We start from the raw sequence: 15,398 nt of genomic DNA on the forward strand, positions 1-15,398 counted from the left end.
TTGAGAGAAGGCTTGTGTCTAAGTTTGGCTTCTTAATGAGAGGTTTAATAACTGCTAGTTTAAAGGATTGGGGCACATAGCCTATTGTTAGAGACTGGTTAATAATTGCCAGTATAGAATTATTAATTAGTGGCAGTGCCTCTTTCAGAATTCTAGTAGGAATTGGGTCCAACAGGCTAGTAGTTGGTTTAGCAGAAGAACTAAGGGAGTTTAGTTGGACTAGTTGTATTTGCTGAAAGCATTCCAGATGACTGTTAGGTTTAACCAGTTCCTCTGTTATGGGGCTAACGGACGGTAGGGTTTGATGGATGTTATCCTTAAGCCTTGTCATTTTATTTTGAAAGAACTTCATGAAGTCCTCACTACATATATTGATAGGAATAGTGGGCTCGACGCTATTTTGGTTCTTGGTCAGTTTGGCTACAGTACTGAAAAGAAACCGAGGGTTGTTTTTTTTTTCCTCTATGAAGGATGAGTAGTAATTAGTTCTACTTCTACTCAGAGCTTTCTTATAAGTTTTGAAGCTATCCTTCCAGGCTATATAATCTAGCTCTGTTTTTGTTGAACGCCAAGTTCTTTCTAATCTACGGGAGCGTTGTTTAAGCTGGCGGGTTGATGAGTTAAACCATGGGGAGGACTTTTCCTGTTTTTTCAGTTTCATTTTTTGAGGAGCTATGTCGTCTAGCGTTGTTTTTAGCATATCTGTCAGACTGTTTGTTAGGTATTCAATGTCTGAGCTAGCAACAGTATACGGGTCAGGAAGATTCACTACTGATTCTATAGCAGAGGGAATTCTTTCCTTGAATTTAGTTACTATGTTATCAGAGAGAGACCTGGTTAACACGGCTTTAGCCGGAGGGTTAGAACTATTTAGAACAAAGTCAAAGGTTAGGAATTAAGGGGAAAAGTATAAATACTTAGTAGGCATGTGGAAATTATTATTTTGTGATTTGATTTTCTTATTTTGTGATGGTAACACCATAAGACTGCTAAAAAATGTACACTTAGTTAAAATACAATTTCAATTCTTAAAGAGAAAAACACAGAATGGAAAATGTGCTTGTTGTTAAGAAAGGTGTGAAAACTCTGTGAATCTGAAAACAAACCATATGTACATGTGCTTATCCTGCATTCCCTTTGTTCCTTTGTGGTTTTTTCCACCTGCTGCAAATGACTGCAAAAGAAAATAAAAGCAGCCAATTCGCAAAGAGTGGAGTCCTGTGGTTCAGTTGGGAGGATGTCCTATCAAGTGGGGACGAGCTGCAGAAAAATATAGACGCACTTGACAACTACAGTTAATCGATATTACCTTCAGACAGAAGCACCACAGACCTGGATCAGCTTCTGTTGCTGCTCCTCAGAGTCCCCCAGCTTATTTTCTTTTACGAAAGCCGACATTTACCAGGTTTCCCTGTTTCAAATTGAGCGAATGTATGATTTAATGATGTTTAAGACTTGCGCCCCCACACTTCAATGGTGAGGACAGGAATTGCATGCAGGCCGGCAACTTTATTAAAGTGAAAGAGTGAAGATTCACCCTCATGCACAAATAAAAATAAATGAAAATAGCCTAGTTTAACACATGGTCATGACAAAACTGAAAACAAACAACAAACGAAAAGGAATGCACTGATGCTTTGATCCAAGTCTGGGAGGGGATCCCTCAGGAGAACATCCCACAGGAGAACATCCCTCAGGAGAACATCCCCCAGGAGAATGTCCCTCAGGAGAACATCCGTTGGATGTGTTATTTTAGTCTTCCCTTTATTTTTCTGAGCGGTGAAAATGAGAAGATCCTTCTTCCTTCTGCCTCATACAACACGTTTGGCACAAGACTGCTTGTACATGCTTCATGCTGCATCTTTTGACTCTAGTTTTTCTATTTGTACATAAACATTTCTTCACCTATTCTTGCACCACTTTCTATTTATGTATTGTAGACAGTCATTGACTTATTTTGCACCGTTTTCTTTTACATGCTATTTTGCTGCTGGCATTCTCTGTGAACAGCAGAAGAAGAATTTCCTCGTACAGGGGAAACAGGTTTGGTGATTTGCATATGACAATAAACTGGAATTTAATTTAAACTCTGAATAAGGATCTAGAAGAGGGGAGTTGTTCATTGCCGTATAGCTTCATCTTTTTTCTTTTTCTGTCCTCCCTTGCTTTTGACTTATATGGTTGTATATGGGTATAAATGATCAATACTGTAATTGAAGAACAAAGTTTGCAAGCTCTTTCATTCTACAGCATTCCTAAAGTGACTTTACCTGGTGTTAAGAGATTCTATTCTTAAAATAACTGCTCTGCTTAAACACTGTGTGAAAGATACTAACTTGCTCTGAGGAAATTTGCTTAGCGCATGACTAACAATCTGCTGAGGTCAGCTCTAATGAGAAACAACTTTAGTTTATGGTTGCAGGATGCTGCCTGTAAAATGTGCTTATCTCAGTGTTTGTAGGAGACAAAGCCTGTGAAACAGGAACTTGAGTGGGGGGATCGAAACCTAGACTACAATCGGAGGAAACCCGTCACAACTGGTCCCTTTTGATGACCTCCCTCAAGTACCCCTTGACCCAGCCTGGCTTCGTGACATCCTGCAAACCTCAGCTAACCCTGCGGTGACCCCGTGACTCACCATCTGGACCGTCCTGCCCCTGTGGGCAGATGAATGCATAAATACACATGTTGCATCGGCAGACATGCTCGCAGTTCACGTCGCTCGGTTTAGAGTAGGAACCAGGACCCAGAATTCTGTAAATTGAGAATATTGCTTGCTTACCGCACTTCAATATAGTTTGATAATCAATTTTTAAGAAACCTGACTCATGTGTCTTTCTTTAGTTAGACTGGCAACAAAAGGACTTGTGGTGCGAATTGAAAGCACCCAAAACTGGTAACTTCTGTTGAAAATACTGTCATTTCTTTATTGATGAAGCAATCAGGCCTTGGCATGCAATGATGTAACGCTGCATTTCTTCAAATGTGGAAAACAAATGAATGACTGACAGATAAAAAGCTAAAAAAAAAAAAAGAATACCTACAAAAAAGTTTGTTTTGGGGGATTAGCATTGGCAGTATTCCTCCACACTGACTCTGTGCACCGTTTGCAAGTTATCCCTGTGTATGTGTGGGTTTTCTCACATAGCCAGAGCAGTATAGTGAGAAAAGGTGTCGGCCAGAGTGAAAGACTGTCGAAGTTATTCTTTAGAAAATAAAGATCTTCAATGTGATTTACTACAGTGACACAAGTTTGGTTGGAAAACAACTATTTATTTATTTTAAATCAAGAACTGAAATGAAAGATGAAAGGATGAGACCAGTCACAGTCATGAAATTATGATCCCTGGTCAAATCTTCCCCTCACGTGCAGTACATACAAACCCCCAGCAGATGTCACTATAATCACGCCCAAGCGCTTGTCAATCGCTTTCAAGGAAGCTTTCTCAAATTTCACCACCACCAAGCAAAGGTGCAACAATCCACAGAACAAAATCAAAATGGCAAAGCAAAATCACAAATCCAATAATCCACGAGACAAACAGACAACATCCCTGCATAATGTCGCCTTTTTTAACTTGTGTGAACAATATAGAGAGTCAGGACGAGAGGACAGCCCTGAGCAATAATATGGAAATGATTTAACGATGACAGAAAAGTGGAAATAGCTTCATCAAAACTCATCCCTGCCACTCTTGCAGTGACATTAATTACACAAAGGGATGCTATGCATTTATTATAGATCATATAATTCCCCTGGAAAGTGACTTTGAATGTAAAAGGTTGAAATCCTTCCATGTGCGTCTCCAGTTGGATCCAGTAGTTTCAAGTAATAGACTTATTCCTCACAGACTGGGGTGACAGGCCGTACTTCTCGATGAGCTGAACAACAACAACACACGCAGAAAATATGTCCATATTAGGAATTAAATTTTTTATTTTTTTTCAAAAGAATAATGAAAGATAAATGATAGTTAATACTAAAATGTTAACTGATATTAGTCCCACCTGGTCCAAAAGAGCCTCCTTTTCATGTTGTAATAGTTCACCACCTGAACTGAAACTGACTTTGAACCTATAGACATAATCTGTTGAGAGAAAAACAGAGAAGCTCACAAAACCAAACCCAACGCGTTCACATTGTGCCTAGATAAAACACATCAGGTTGCACTTTGTAGGTGTATGGTTTGAGGTATTCCTGTGATCAGGAGCCGATGAAAATATTCTGGAAAAGAAAAATCTCAATTACAAAGAAAGAAAAGCATACTTACAGGGTCCCTCTGTTGTTAGAAGTGTCAAGCAGTCAGGTTTACATGGAATGAAGTAAACGGAAAGACGGCATTCATTATACTTAGAAATTCTGTATGTACATTTAACAGTAACTTAACTTTAACATGTGTTGCTTGACTGTATAACTCAGGGATGAGAGAAGAAAAACAACAAAAAAACAGTTTTTCCACTAAAGTATTTTGTTTTTCTATCGTTCATCTGTTTGATGACACGAGTCAAGACGTCTTACCAGTGACTGCATTAATGCTGACTCCGCCGCTTCTGACGCTCCCAGACACAGAGAAGACAGTGAATGTGTACTCAGTTGCAGCAGAGAGAGATGAGACTGTGTGAGTTACTGGTCCGTCTCCATCTGGTGCTCTGATGTTTGTCTCGGTACCATTAAACTGGAGGATGAAGCTGATGTTGTTGTTCACTTTGTTCCACTGCAGAGTGACACTGGTCTGATTTTGTCCTGTTGACCTGAAGTCTTCTACAGGAGCTGGAGCTGAGAACCACAGAACAACTTACTTACTATCAGTGGCAGAAGTGAAACAGAATGACCAAACATGTTTGTATCTTGTGTTTATAGAAGCACCAATTTAACACAACATACATATAAACTATTGTTGCATAACAGGTTTATGTAAATCGTTCAAACATTTGCATTGTAATCCAGTGACGTGCCGAGAGATGAGTCACTGATTCTTTCAAATATTTGTAAATGGAGTTTATGAAAACACTGTTTTTGCAATAAGAATTTGCGAGGATGGAATAAGTCTTATTGTGGGATCTCAACGCCACAAGCATGCAGTATTTAGTAGTAAAAATAACATATATATTACTTGCTGTGTAACAGACAAAAGGCCGTTGGGTGGAGCAGCCTTCATCTGACCACAGTCCTGACTCCAATGATGTAGCGACGCACGTCTCGCCTGAAGTGTCGGGCTGGTTGTTCTCCCAGTTTCGATATAGAGAGTCACTCCCATCAGACCAAACTTTTCGCCGATACAGACCAATCCACACATTGTTGTCACCTGCAACTCTCTTGACCATTTCATGCTCGGGCTCGTTTCGTATGCTGTGGAGGGAAGAGTAGCAGATCTGCATCGTACTGTATGGAAAACAAATTCACAGATTCATGGATGGAATGAACAAATTAGTGAGTTCATACGGTACCTGGCCAGATCGACATAATTCTCTCTGCAGAACCTCTGAGCTTCTGTCCAAGTGCTGAATGTTTCAATCCTAACAAAGGTTGCTTTTCCATTCAATGTACCTGGAAATATAGACACTTTTTTTCTTTAAGAAACAAAGAATGAGTTCTTCTACTATTTGCTGTGAATCAAAATAAAAGAAAAAGCTGAATATTTGACAGTAGTTTCTAAGGCAATGACTTATTCAACACATTTACACACAGTCTGAAGTATTGACATTTCTGGAAGCTCTTGTCAAAAAGTAATGCTTTTAAAATGTTACTCTTTAAAAAAACTCACCATTGAAGCACACAGACTGAAGATTTTCACTGCAAGGCCCGTCAATCCATTGGTCATTGAATGACCTCCAAAGTCCTCCACAGTTATCTCTTCCATTATAATTGTCAGGCTGACCACTGAACCAATTTCTATACGTCGCCTCTCCCTCGCCATAGAAGCTGCTGTCATTTAAGGACCACATCCAGCTGTTTTGCAAGTCATCATGAAGACCAATCCAGGCTTTTCCTGCTCAAATAAAAGATGTTGATTCGGTCAAAAACAAGACAATTGAAACTTGCCATTGTGGATTATTCTGTGTGTGTTGGAGCCATTTGAGACTATAAATGCTCTTTGTCAAATTGGTGCAAACTGAAGTGATGATAAGAAATACTATTTAAAGTTTTCCTATTATTGTTTGTTTTTTAGTTATTTTGATCATTAGAAATGTGTGGATCTCTCCTCCTCCTCGTCAGGCCTTCCTCCTTAGAATCAGGAGGAGGTGAAGCTGTGAGTGTGGAAGGAGGAGGGAGTGATGGTTTTTCTACTGCAGGCACACAAGCCTGTACAAACTAGAATTTATGTTAAGTATTTGTATTATTTAAGAACGTAAACCACTGAGAATATTTTTTGTTTGTTTAAATAAATAGTGCATCTTTATTGTGAAACCTGGAAAATCTCTCTGCGAGTGTTTTTTACTTTCTGCGAGTGGAAAATCTCCTCAATGTGCAACTCTAAATTTAGATTTTTGGGATGAAAGACTGGCCACAACAGTGTGTGTCAAATACGGTGCAAGTATTCAGGACTCACCAGTATCGCTCGAAGTTGTGTTTCCAACTGCATCAACGTCAGCTGCACTTTCAATAGTGGCCAGATCAGTGAAGTCATCCCTGCACACACGCTGAGCGTTTGTCCAGTTCAGAGGAGTATTTACAAAGTTGTAGTGAGTTTGGCCAAAACCTACATTGGTGATCACTCCTAAAGCAAACCAGAATATACAATGTATTAATCAAAAGTATGCTCCGTTTGATTTGCTCTTCATCTGTCACTATTTTCCTGTTTGGATGTTTTTCTTTCCATCCCCTTTGCTTCCTGTTTTCTCCTGAAACACACCAATCCTCCTCAGGGGCCTTGTCATCCTAACAAGGTGCAGCAACACTTTAGAAACATGAGCTACAGATGTAATTGCCTTTTTAAAATTGCACCAACCTGTGAGAACAAAAAGCACCAGTCCCCTCTCCATGAGGTAAACCTTTGAAAAGATGCAAAAATAAAGTATTCTTTCATTTTAAAGCTTAATTCCTGATCACATTATTCATGTACATGCCACATCTGATATGGAACATTAGGAAACGTGTCATAAAATAATTCATATTAATCTAAAAATAACCTTTAAAATATACTGGACTCACCATTGTCTCTGTAACCTCCGGAGCTCTTGGGAACACCGACAGTGACTAAAGGCTGGTTTGGCTCCTATCAGTTTTCAGCAGCTGTGACTGAACAAAGTGTCGCTCTGCTGCTGTATATTCTGTGTTTTTTCTTCTTCCTCGTGTGTCTGTGTGCTGGGCGGAGTCAACAAGACCTGCACTGGAGCTGAGCTGCACACCTAAGAGTATGTAAATAAGTAAGTAAGTAAGTACGTAAGTAAGTAAGCAAATTTTATTTCTTTAGCGCTTTTCACAGACACGGTGTCACAAAGTGCTTCACAGTAAAAACAGATGAAAACAGATAAGAGAAAAAAACATCTTAAAAACACAACAAATGTCGACAGTCGACAGCGTGGGTCGATCAGACGAGAATGTTTTGGCAAACAAATGTGTTTTTAGGCACTTTTTAAAGATGTCCGCTGAGTCCAGGGAGCGCAGGTCAAGTGGGAGTTCATTCCAAAGTCGGGGTGCGGCAGCTTTGAATGATGGGTCTCCCCGGGTTTTAAAGCAAGTACGTGGAACTTTTATTAGGTTCTGCCCAGACGATCTCGAGGTCCGAGTCGAGCTGTAGGGCTTTATGAGGTCAGCAATGTAAGGAGGAGCTGGACCATGTAGGGCTCGAAAAGTTAGCACCAAGATTTTATATTGAACACGAGACTCAACAGGGAGCCAGTGAAGAGATCTTAACACAGGGGGGGGGATGGGCCCTCCTGTTGGTGCTGGTCAGAAGTCTGGCGGCTGAGTTCTGGACTAACTGTAACCGAGCCAGCTCTTTTTTGTTGAGTCATGTAAAGAGGTATCATAGGCCTCGTTTCCACTGCATGGTACCGCACGGTACGGTAAACAGCGTACCCACACCCAACTCTGTTGCTCCGTCCCACCGCAGAGAGTCGGGGTTGTGAACGGCTGCATGATGACGCAGGTATGTGACATCATCACGTGACAGTAAACACTGCGGGACCAGCCACAACAAACACATTTGTTGCGTTGCAGCTGAGACGTCTGAGTAAAGGCCCCTGCATCCTCCTATTAGAACCCATAAGAACTGAAGAAAAGCCGGTCGATGTGCCAACGTTTGTTGTTGTTGTTGTTCGGCAAGATGCTGGAGTGGCGAACTTTCTTCTTGTTCTTATAGAGCAGGGGCGGCCAAACAGTCAGAGACAAAGAGCCACAAGAATTACGTTGGTAGTACAAAGAACTACATTATACACATGTGGGATCACAATCAAACTCCCACAGCTTCCTGAAAACAGCATCTTACCAGTGACTGCATTAATGCTGACTCCACTGCTTGTAACGCTCCCAAACACAGAGAAGACAGTGAATGTGTCCTCAGTTGCAGCAGAGAGACATGAGACTGTGTGAGTTACTGGTCCGTCTCCATCTGGTGCTCTGATGTTTGTCTCGGTACCATTAAACTGGAGGATGAAGCTGATGTTGTTGTTCACTTTGTTCCACTGCAGAGTGACACTGGTCTCACTTTGTCCTGAAGTCTTCTACATGAGCTGGAGCTGAGAACCACAGAACAACTTACTTACTATCAAAGGCAGAAATGACACTGAAGGACCAAATGTGATGGACAAAATCATGCAGCTATCTATTACCTTATGACATTATTTTTTTTTAATGGGATGTTGACGTATAACATCAGTAAAAGATATCCACTGGTGTAATCCAGTATTGTACGGTGAGTTTTATATCAGATGAGCCACTCACTCCTTCATAGCCAAATTTACAAAAATATGAACCCAGTAGGAGAAATTCAATTTGCCATTCAGTTCCCGGCTATCACACTAACCACTGAATGGATTTCATTTCTCATATCACAGTTCTGCACACATGCACGCATAATAAAGGTACGTATTTCACCAAAGTACATAGTTCAATGTGTTTCAGCTCGGACTTTACTTTTTGTTCCCCAACCAGTTTTTTTTTGTGTTTTATTCTGGGGACCCGCTTTGCTCCATGCTGGTGTACTGAGCCAGACACCAGAAGACTGTTAGATACAACAAAACACTTCACTTGTACCTGCTTAATTACACATCACAATACTCACAGTACTAAATGATATTACAAAAGGAAAACAATGGTTCCTCTTTTTTTTTACCTGTGTTCTTGGTCTGGTCCCTCTGTGTAGATGACTTGTGCAGGTCAGTGCAGGAGGAAGCGTTGGCAGCTGGAGCTGGGAGGAGTGTGCAGGCTGATCCAGGAGTTCAACTACATGGTTGTTAAAGCCTTTACCAGCTGCACAACTACAGGAATAAACCAACAACTCAGCTTGTCAACACCCAGTGAGATCTAAAACAGAGAAGTGTTTTTAACACATATATAGAAATTAATACTTGTTAAAACATAATTAGCTTTAATCAAGTCCCAGAATCCAGAGCAGCAGAAGAGGAATAGTAAGCTCTCTGTCATACAGGTGTAGGGTTGCCACCCGTCCCTTAAAATACGGAGTCGTCCCGTATTTGGCCATTAAATGGTGCGTCCCGTATTGAGCTAAAACGGAACGTTGTTTGTTCCGTATTTGCATAAATTTAACCAGACATGTCCATCAGGCCGTCAATCGCACGCACACACACACACAAACCACTAAATATGAGAATTGTAAACAAAATAAAACGCAGGGTATGTCAAGGCCAGCAATATTGTTGTGGCGGGATATACATAGGACCCCTGCTCCTCCGGCGCGTCTGCCCCACCCCTAATTTCACCGGACGCGGACACTGACAGCGTCTTGCGCTGTCACGGAGTGTTGGAGAGAGAGAGAGAAAGCGATGACACACACCAGCGATCCTGCGCTGCACAAACCGAATTTTAAAGATGTCTTGTACACCCAGTGCCTCACCTCGTCCTCCTCAAAAAAGAAAGCGTTTGCAGAAGTACAGGAGAGAGTGGGAAGAGGCGCATCATTGGCTAAATAGCGTCATTGGGAGCGATTACAAAGCCAGTTGCAAGGTGTGCCGGCGAGAGTTTTCAGTGTCACACGGTGGACTGTCTGATATCAAACAGCGCCTCAGGAGAACAGCACCGTCGATATATTCAGTCTGAGAAGACCCAAGCATCAGTGTCACAGTTTTTCATCCCTCAAGCATCCCCTGAAGCTGATACAGTAAGGACCATCATGGTTGTATTGATAAATAAAATATACTTGGATTTCATTTAATATTTAGGATGTGGAGGTTTTCGAGTCTGACAATAATAATTATTATTACAGTGTTACTAATCAATTAATCATAGTGATAGGTTAACATTGAATAAATAAATGCATCTATATATATATATTCCCTAGATTAAAAATGTTAAAATGTTTGTAGTAGAGAGTTCTGTATATTCAGTGGTTCCCAAGCTGGGGTAAGTGGCGTGTACCCCTGGGGGTACTAAAACCTCTCAGGAGGTACCCAGAAAAATGTGTCTATACAATAATCATATTTATTTTATTTTATTTAACATTATTATTGTTATTATTATTATTAGTAGTAGTAGTAGTAGTTGTTGTTGTTTTTTGTTTGTTTTTTGTTTTTTACATGCACATACTTTTCCCTCATCCATCAATAATAATTTGTGGCACAACTTTTAAAAATACACCAAAAGGTGATGTTCAAATTCTAAAACAAGCAAAACATCAGCAATAAATTAATAAAAAAAGGCCTCAATTGAATGTTAAAGAATATTTTCCAGAATGGCCAACAAATGGAGTGCATGCAGGAACAAATGCTCCTTGGAGCTCATGAGGAGTGAGCTTCTTATCACTCTCAACTTTGAGCAGTCCTGTTCAGAGTTTTACAACAGCGCTTTAAAAGACAAAGAGTTACTCAGTTCTGCAAGGAGTAACAAGAAGTACACTTGGAAAAATAAGTGATTCAGGCAGGAAAAGAGTGAAATCAGTTCAAATGTGGCCTACTCCACAGACCGGTTTTGATGAACCAGACGGTTAAGTCTGTTTTGCACTTTTTTTTTCTTATTTGAATAAGCAGGTGAATATGTTTAGAAGTGTATGTTCTTTTTTTCCTCTCTAAGTGTTCATAGAATGTCAGTTACGCATTTTAAATTGCATTATGTTTTAAATTGATTTAATTTATTTTTAAAAGTTCATTGTTGCACACTCCATACAGACATCTTTTAGGTGCTCCTGTTAATACCATGTTTCAGATAATAGATTTCATTCAATGTGTTAAGTGATAACACATTAGAATGTGTTCCTTATAATAAAGCATTTCAAGCTTTAACTTTGACTAATTGATTTCTTCATCACACCTTTATGGAAAACACTGACACAAATTAGAACAGTTCTATGGGTGCCGCACCCCACACGGGCCCGTGGGGGCCATGGCCCAGGGGCGTCCCTTATTTTTTTTTCTGAAAGGTGGCAACCCTATACAGGAGTGTCCATCGTACATGAAAGTTCTTCAGCTCTCATCTGACAGCTGAAGAACAGGAAGTCAAACTACTGAACATGAGCCCAGCGACTCTCTGACTGTTTCAACCTGCAGTCTGTGAGGTTCCTCATGGTTCCTCATGGAGCTGAAGCATGGAGCTCTGACCACCACCTGTCCCTCCATGGTTCCTCATGGACCTGAAGCATGGAGCTCTGACCACCACCTGTCCCTACATGGTTCCTCATGGAGCAAAAGCATGGAGCTCTGACCACTACCTGTCCCTCCATGGTTCCTCATGGAGCTGAAGCATGGAGCTCTGACCACTACCTGTCCCTCCATGGTTCCTCATGGAGCTGAAGCATGGAGCTCTGACCACCACCTGTCCCTCCATGGTTCCTCATGGAGCTGAAGCATGGAGCTCTGACCACCACCTGTCCCTCCATGGTTCCTCATGGAGCTGAAGCATGGAGCTCTGACCACTACCTGTCTCTCCATGGTTCCTCATGGAGCTGAAGCATGGAGCTCTGACCACCACCTGTCCCTCCACAATATGTGATACTAGAAGCCTGCAGAAGCAAAGCAGGGTGAAGGTGAACATCTGGCATCATCATCATCACTTTTCCATATTATAATAGCAAACACATATCAGAATGTTAAAATATCATTTAAAAGTCTAGATCATGCCTCTAATAAATACCTCTAATACTTTAGCAGACGAGATGAGGCTCCTTAGTCACCATGTTTATCTTCATCATATGTTGTAGCTAGCGCCGCGGTTAGCTCACTGAACTCCGTCTTTTCTTACCTTGATAGCTGTGGAGATATTCTTCATGGATGAACTTATACCCTTCTTCAAGTGTATTTGTTCATGTATTCCCCGCTGCGATGGCCTCCGCATCAGCAAATGAAAAAGCTGGCAAGTTCAGGAGCGTCGGTGAAAAGATAAGGTCCATTTTCAATGAGGCACAAACAGGAAGTGATTGAGCTCCACGAGGCGCTACTTCAGGTTGTCATGAAAAAGGTCTATGTGAAGCTGCAGGGCCATGGGAAGCTCATTTCCACACTATTTGACAATGTCAAAACTTTCCAGCAAAAACTTGAACTGCTGCAGGGACAGCTCAAACAGGGACATCTCACCCATTTTCTCGCCTGTAAGGCGCTTGGAGACGACACAGACGGGCGCCACGTTTTACGTCACCTGCGTTCAAACAAGAACCATAACATCATAAATAAACTCAGACAGGAATTCGACCACCACTTCTCCGACTTCAGGGTCCATGAGAAGTCATTCAACCTCTTCCAAAATCCTTTCTCATGTGTCCCTGAGGAAGAGCCTGCAGAAATGCAGTTTGAGCTCATTGACTTACAGGAGACGTCACCCAGCTTTAAAGCAGCCAACCAAATCTGGAGTCAACTTCCTCTCCAGAAAACTCTGAACTGGCTGCTGCAAGACATCTGGCCTCAAGTCCAGGCTGCAGCTTCTTCTGTCCCACCTGATAATGAAAATTACTCATCACTTGTCCTCAATCATTATTTATTGTCCATGGAAGGTTCTTACTATTGTGGAGAATGTTCACCACAGCAGAGCAGCACCAGTAAAGTCTGGTTCCACTGAGATTTGAACTCAGTTCACTGGATTCAGAGTCCAGAGTGATAACCATTACACCATGGAACCACAGAGAGCAGCTCAGCATGGTGCATTCATGGACATCTAGTCAATGAAAACACTTCAACTACAGACGCTTCAACATTTTTCAGAGCTTTTTTAAGTTTTTCTGCAAATTGTGAATACACAGATACTTTGTACATGGTGATTTAAATTAAATGCACCTTATTTCTTTTTATTTCTTTACAGTAACTCACTGGTTGTCAGAATAGTTGATTATTTATTTGTTTCCAGGAGGATTTTGCTGTAAAAACATTGAAGATTTAAACTTGGATCTTTGGAGTCAAAGTGTGTTTCTTTGACCTCAACTCCCTCGTTTATTTCAACTCAAGTCACTGGACTCATTCAACCTTTACACCACGAGTCTCCTCATCAATGTTACTCAGGAACTGTAATCTTTTCTTGATAATTTATTTTTATTACTGAAAGTATTAACAAACTCAGAGAAAGTATCAATAAACTACTAATAGATAATAGTTTTGTCAAGATCAAAGTCAAGAAGGATCAAAGTCAAGAAAGAAATGTTGTCACTTTAATATTTTCCATTCTTTTATGACATCACTATGACATCACCAAACAGAGTTAGCAGATAGAACCATCAGAGTGTCTGCACATTTTGAATACACAGACACTTTGAAACTTACATGGTGATTTCATTTAAATGCAACTTCTTTACAGCAAACCACTGATTGTTAGAATAGTTGATTATTCTTTTGTTCTCTGGAGGATTTTGCAGTAAAAACACTGAAGATTGAAACTTGGATCACTTGAAGGTTGCAGGTCACTGTGTCCGGTTCTTCTTTTGGTGATCCCTCATGGTTCCTGGTTCTTCTAGCTCAGTTGGTAGAGCATGAGACTTGCAATGTCAAGGTCGTGGGTTCTTGTCCCACGCTGGGCGCCACCTTCCTGTGGGCTCTGTTGCAATGTGATCTGGGTGATCGTGCTGACATGAGCATGGATGGATCTTGATTTGAAAGGCAAATTGTAGACTTCCTGTTGGATTAAGTGAGGAGTGTCATTACATTATTTCCAGGTCCTGCTGAGACAAACAAGTGAGCTTTGGTTTCATCGCTCTATGACTTTCCTACAGGCTGTGAGACCCAATTTAAATTCCTGCTGATAATCTTATTTTTAAAATCAAATTGAGGACTTCCTGTTGGACTTAGGTCAGGGGTGTCAGAGTGTGATTTTTATGTCGTGATGAGACGAACAGATGAGTTTTGTTTTGATCTCTCTACGACATTTCTAGAGAGATCACACCATGGCTTTGGTGATTGTAGGTGGTGCTAGAGAGCACACTTTGGCACTTTGTGGGTTAATTGTTTGTATTTTCTTGTAGTCTGCACCAGTCCTGATGAGTGTGCCACATTTGGTTTGCAAGTTTAAGTCAAATTTGGGTTCAATGGCGTCAGGAGAAGAAACAAAGAAAGAAACACTCCAGATGCAATATGGTCCTCGCCTCCAGGCAGCTTCCCTTCTGGGCTCGGTCCCTAAAAAAAAGGTGCACAGAACCGGGTGTCCTGTGGTGAGGTCCTAGAAAGGGAACCACAAATGGACTCCAGAGTCTTACTGTGCAACTCTCTGCATCCTGGAAAGCAACAAATGACATTTTCAAATCCGGATCATTTTGATCCAGATTACATTTTTTTGAACAACTGGCCCCTGGTGTTCTATAAATGCAGCTTACAATTACATTCTTATTTTTCATACAGAGTTCAACTGTGTTGCATTCAAACACATCTTTCATTGCTGTCATTTTCTCCACCACTTTATATTTCAGGTCTACACCCACATATATAGCTCCCCCTCCACCCGCCTTCCCCTCTCTGTTTAAGGAGTTGAATTCGTATCCATCAGGTCAAATCAGCTCCCTTGTCAGTGCTGATCCATGTTTCAGAGATGGTGACAATACTGAATGGTTATTTGAACTGACCTACATACTGTTTGATTTGGCTGAAGCTTGAATAGAAGCTCCAACTATTGAAGGTAGAATTGAAAGTTTATTGTCCCTTTGAATTGTCCTGTTGAATTCATCTTGAGAGTAATAGCAGCAGTTGTCAGTGATGTTGTAGTGGAAGTTAATGACAAAAGACTAGATTAAAGGAGACATATCATGCTTTTAAATCCTTCCTTTTTACATATAAATCATACAGTTGTGGTCTATATAAAGCGGAACTGCAAT

At 40.9% G+C, this 15,398-nt stretch overlaps 1 protein-coding gene across 1 annotated transcript; it reads right to left on the reverse strand.

Annotated features, from left to right (window-relative positions):
• Positions 1–3,254: 3,254 nt before the first annotated feature.
• Positions 3,255–7,290, reverse strand: LOC308124040 (C-type mannose receptor 2-like). The gene is made up of 9 exons (XM_080486820.1): positions 7,154–7,290; positions 6,951–6,993; positions 6,552–6,719; positions 5,766–5,990; positions 5,449–5,548; positions 5,115–5,350; positions 4,520–4,777; positions 4,009–4,088; positions 3,255–3,882 (listed from the first exon to the last, which is right to left on the reverse strand). The coding sequence occupies exons 1-9, from the start codon at positions 7,154–7,156 to the stop codon at positions 3,826–3,828; spliced, it is 1,170 nt and encodes a 389-aa protein (XP_080342946.1). The 5' UTR covers positions 7,157–7,290; the 3' UTR covers positions 3,255–3,825.
• Between the last annotated feature and the right edge of the window lie 8,108 nt (positions 7,291–15,398).

Source organism: Lipophrys pholis (assembly GCF_963383615.2).
Source record: "Lipophrys pholis genome assembly, chromosome: 18".
Lineage (NCBI taxonomy): Eukaryota > Metazoa > Chordata > Actinopteri > Blenniiformes > Blenniidae > Lipophrys > Lipophrys pholis.

Coding starts and splice junctions, on each gene's coding strand:
- LOC308124040 (XM_080486820.1), bottom strand. Junction 5,991..6,551: donor CACAACTTCGAGCGATACTG/GTGAGTCCTGAA, acceptor TTATTTGAGCAG/GAAAAGCCTGGATTGGTCTT. Junction 5,549..5,765: donor TCAGTCTGTGTGCTTCAATG/GTGAGTTTTTTT, acceptor CTATATTTCCAG/GTACATTGAATGGAAAAGCA.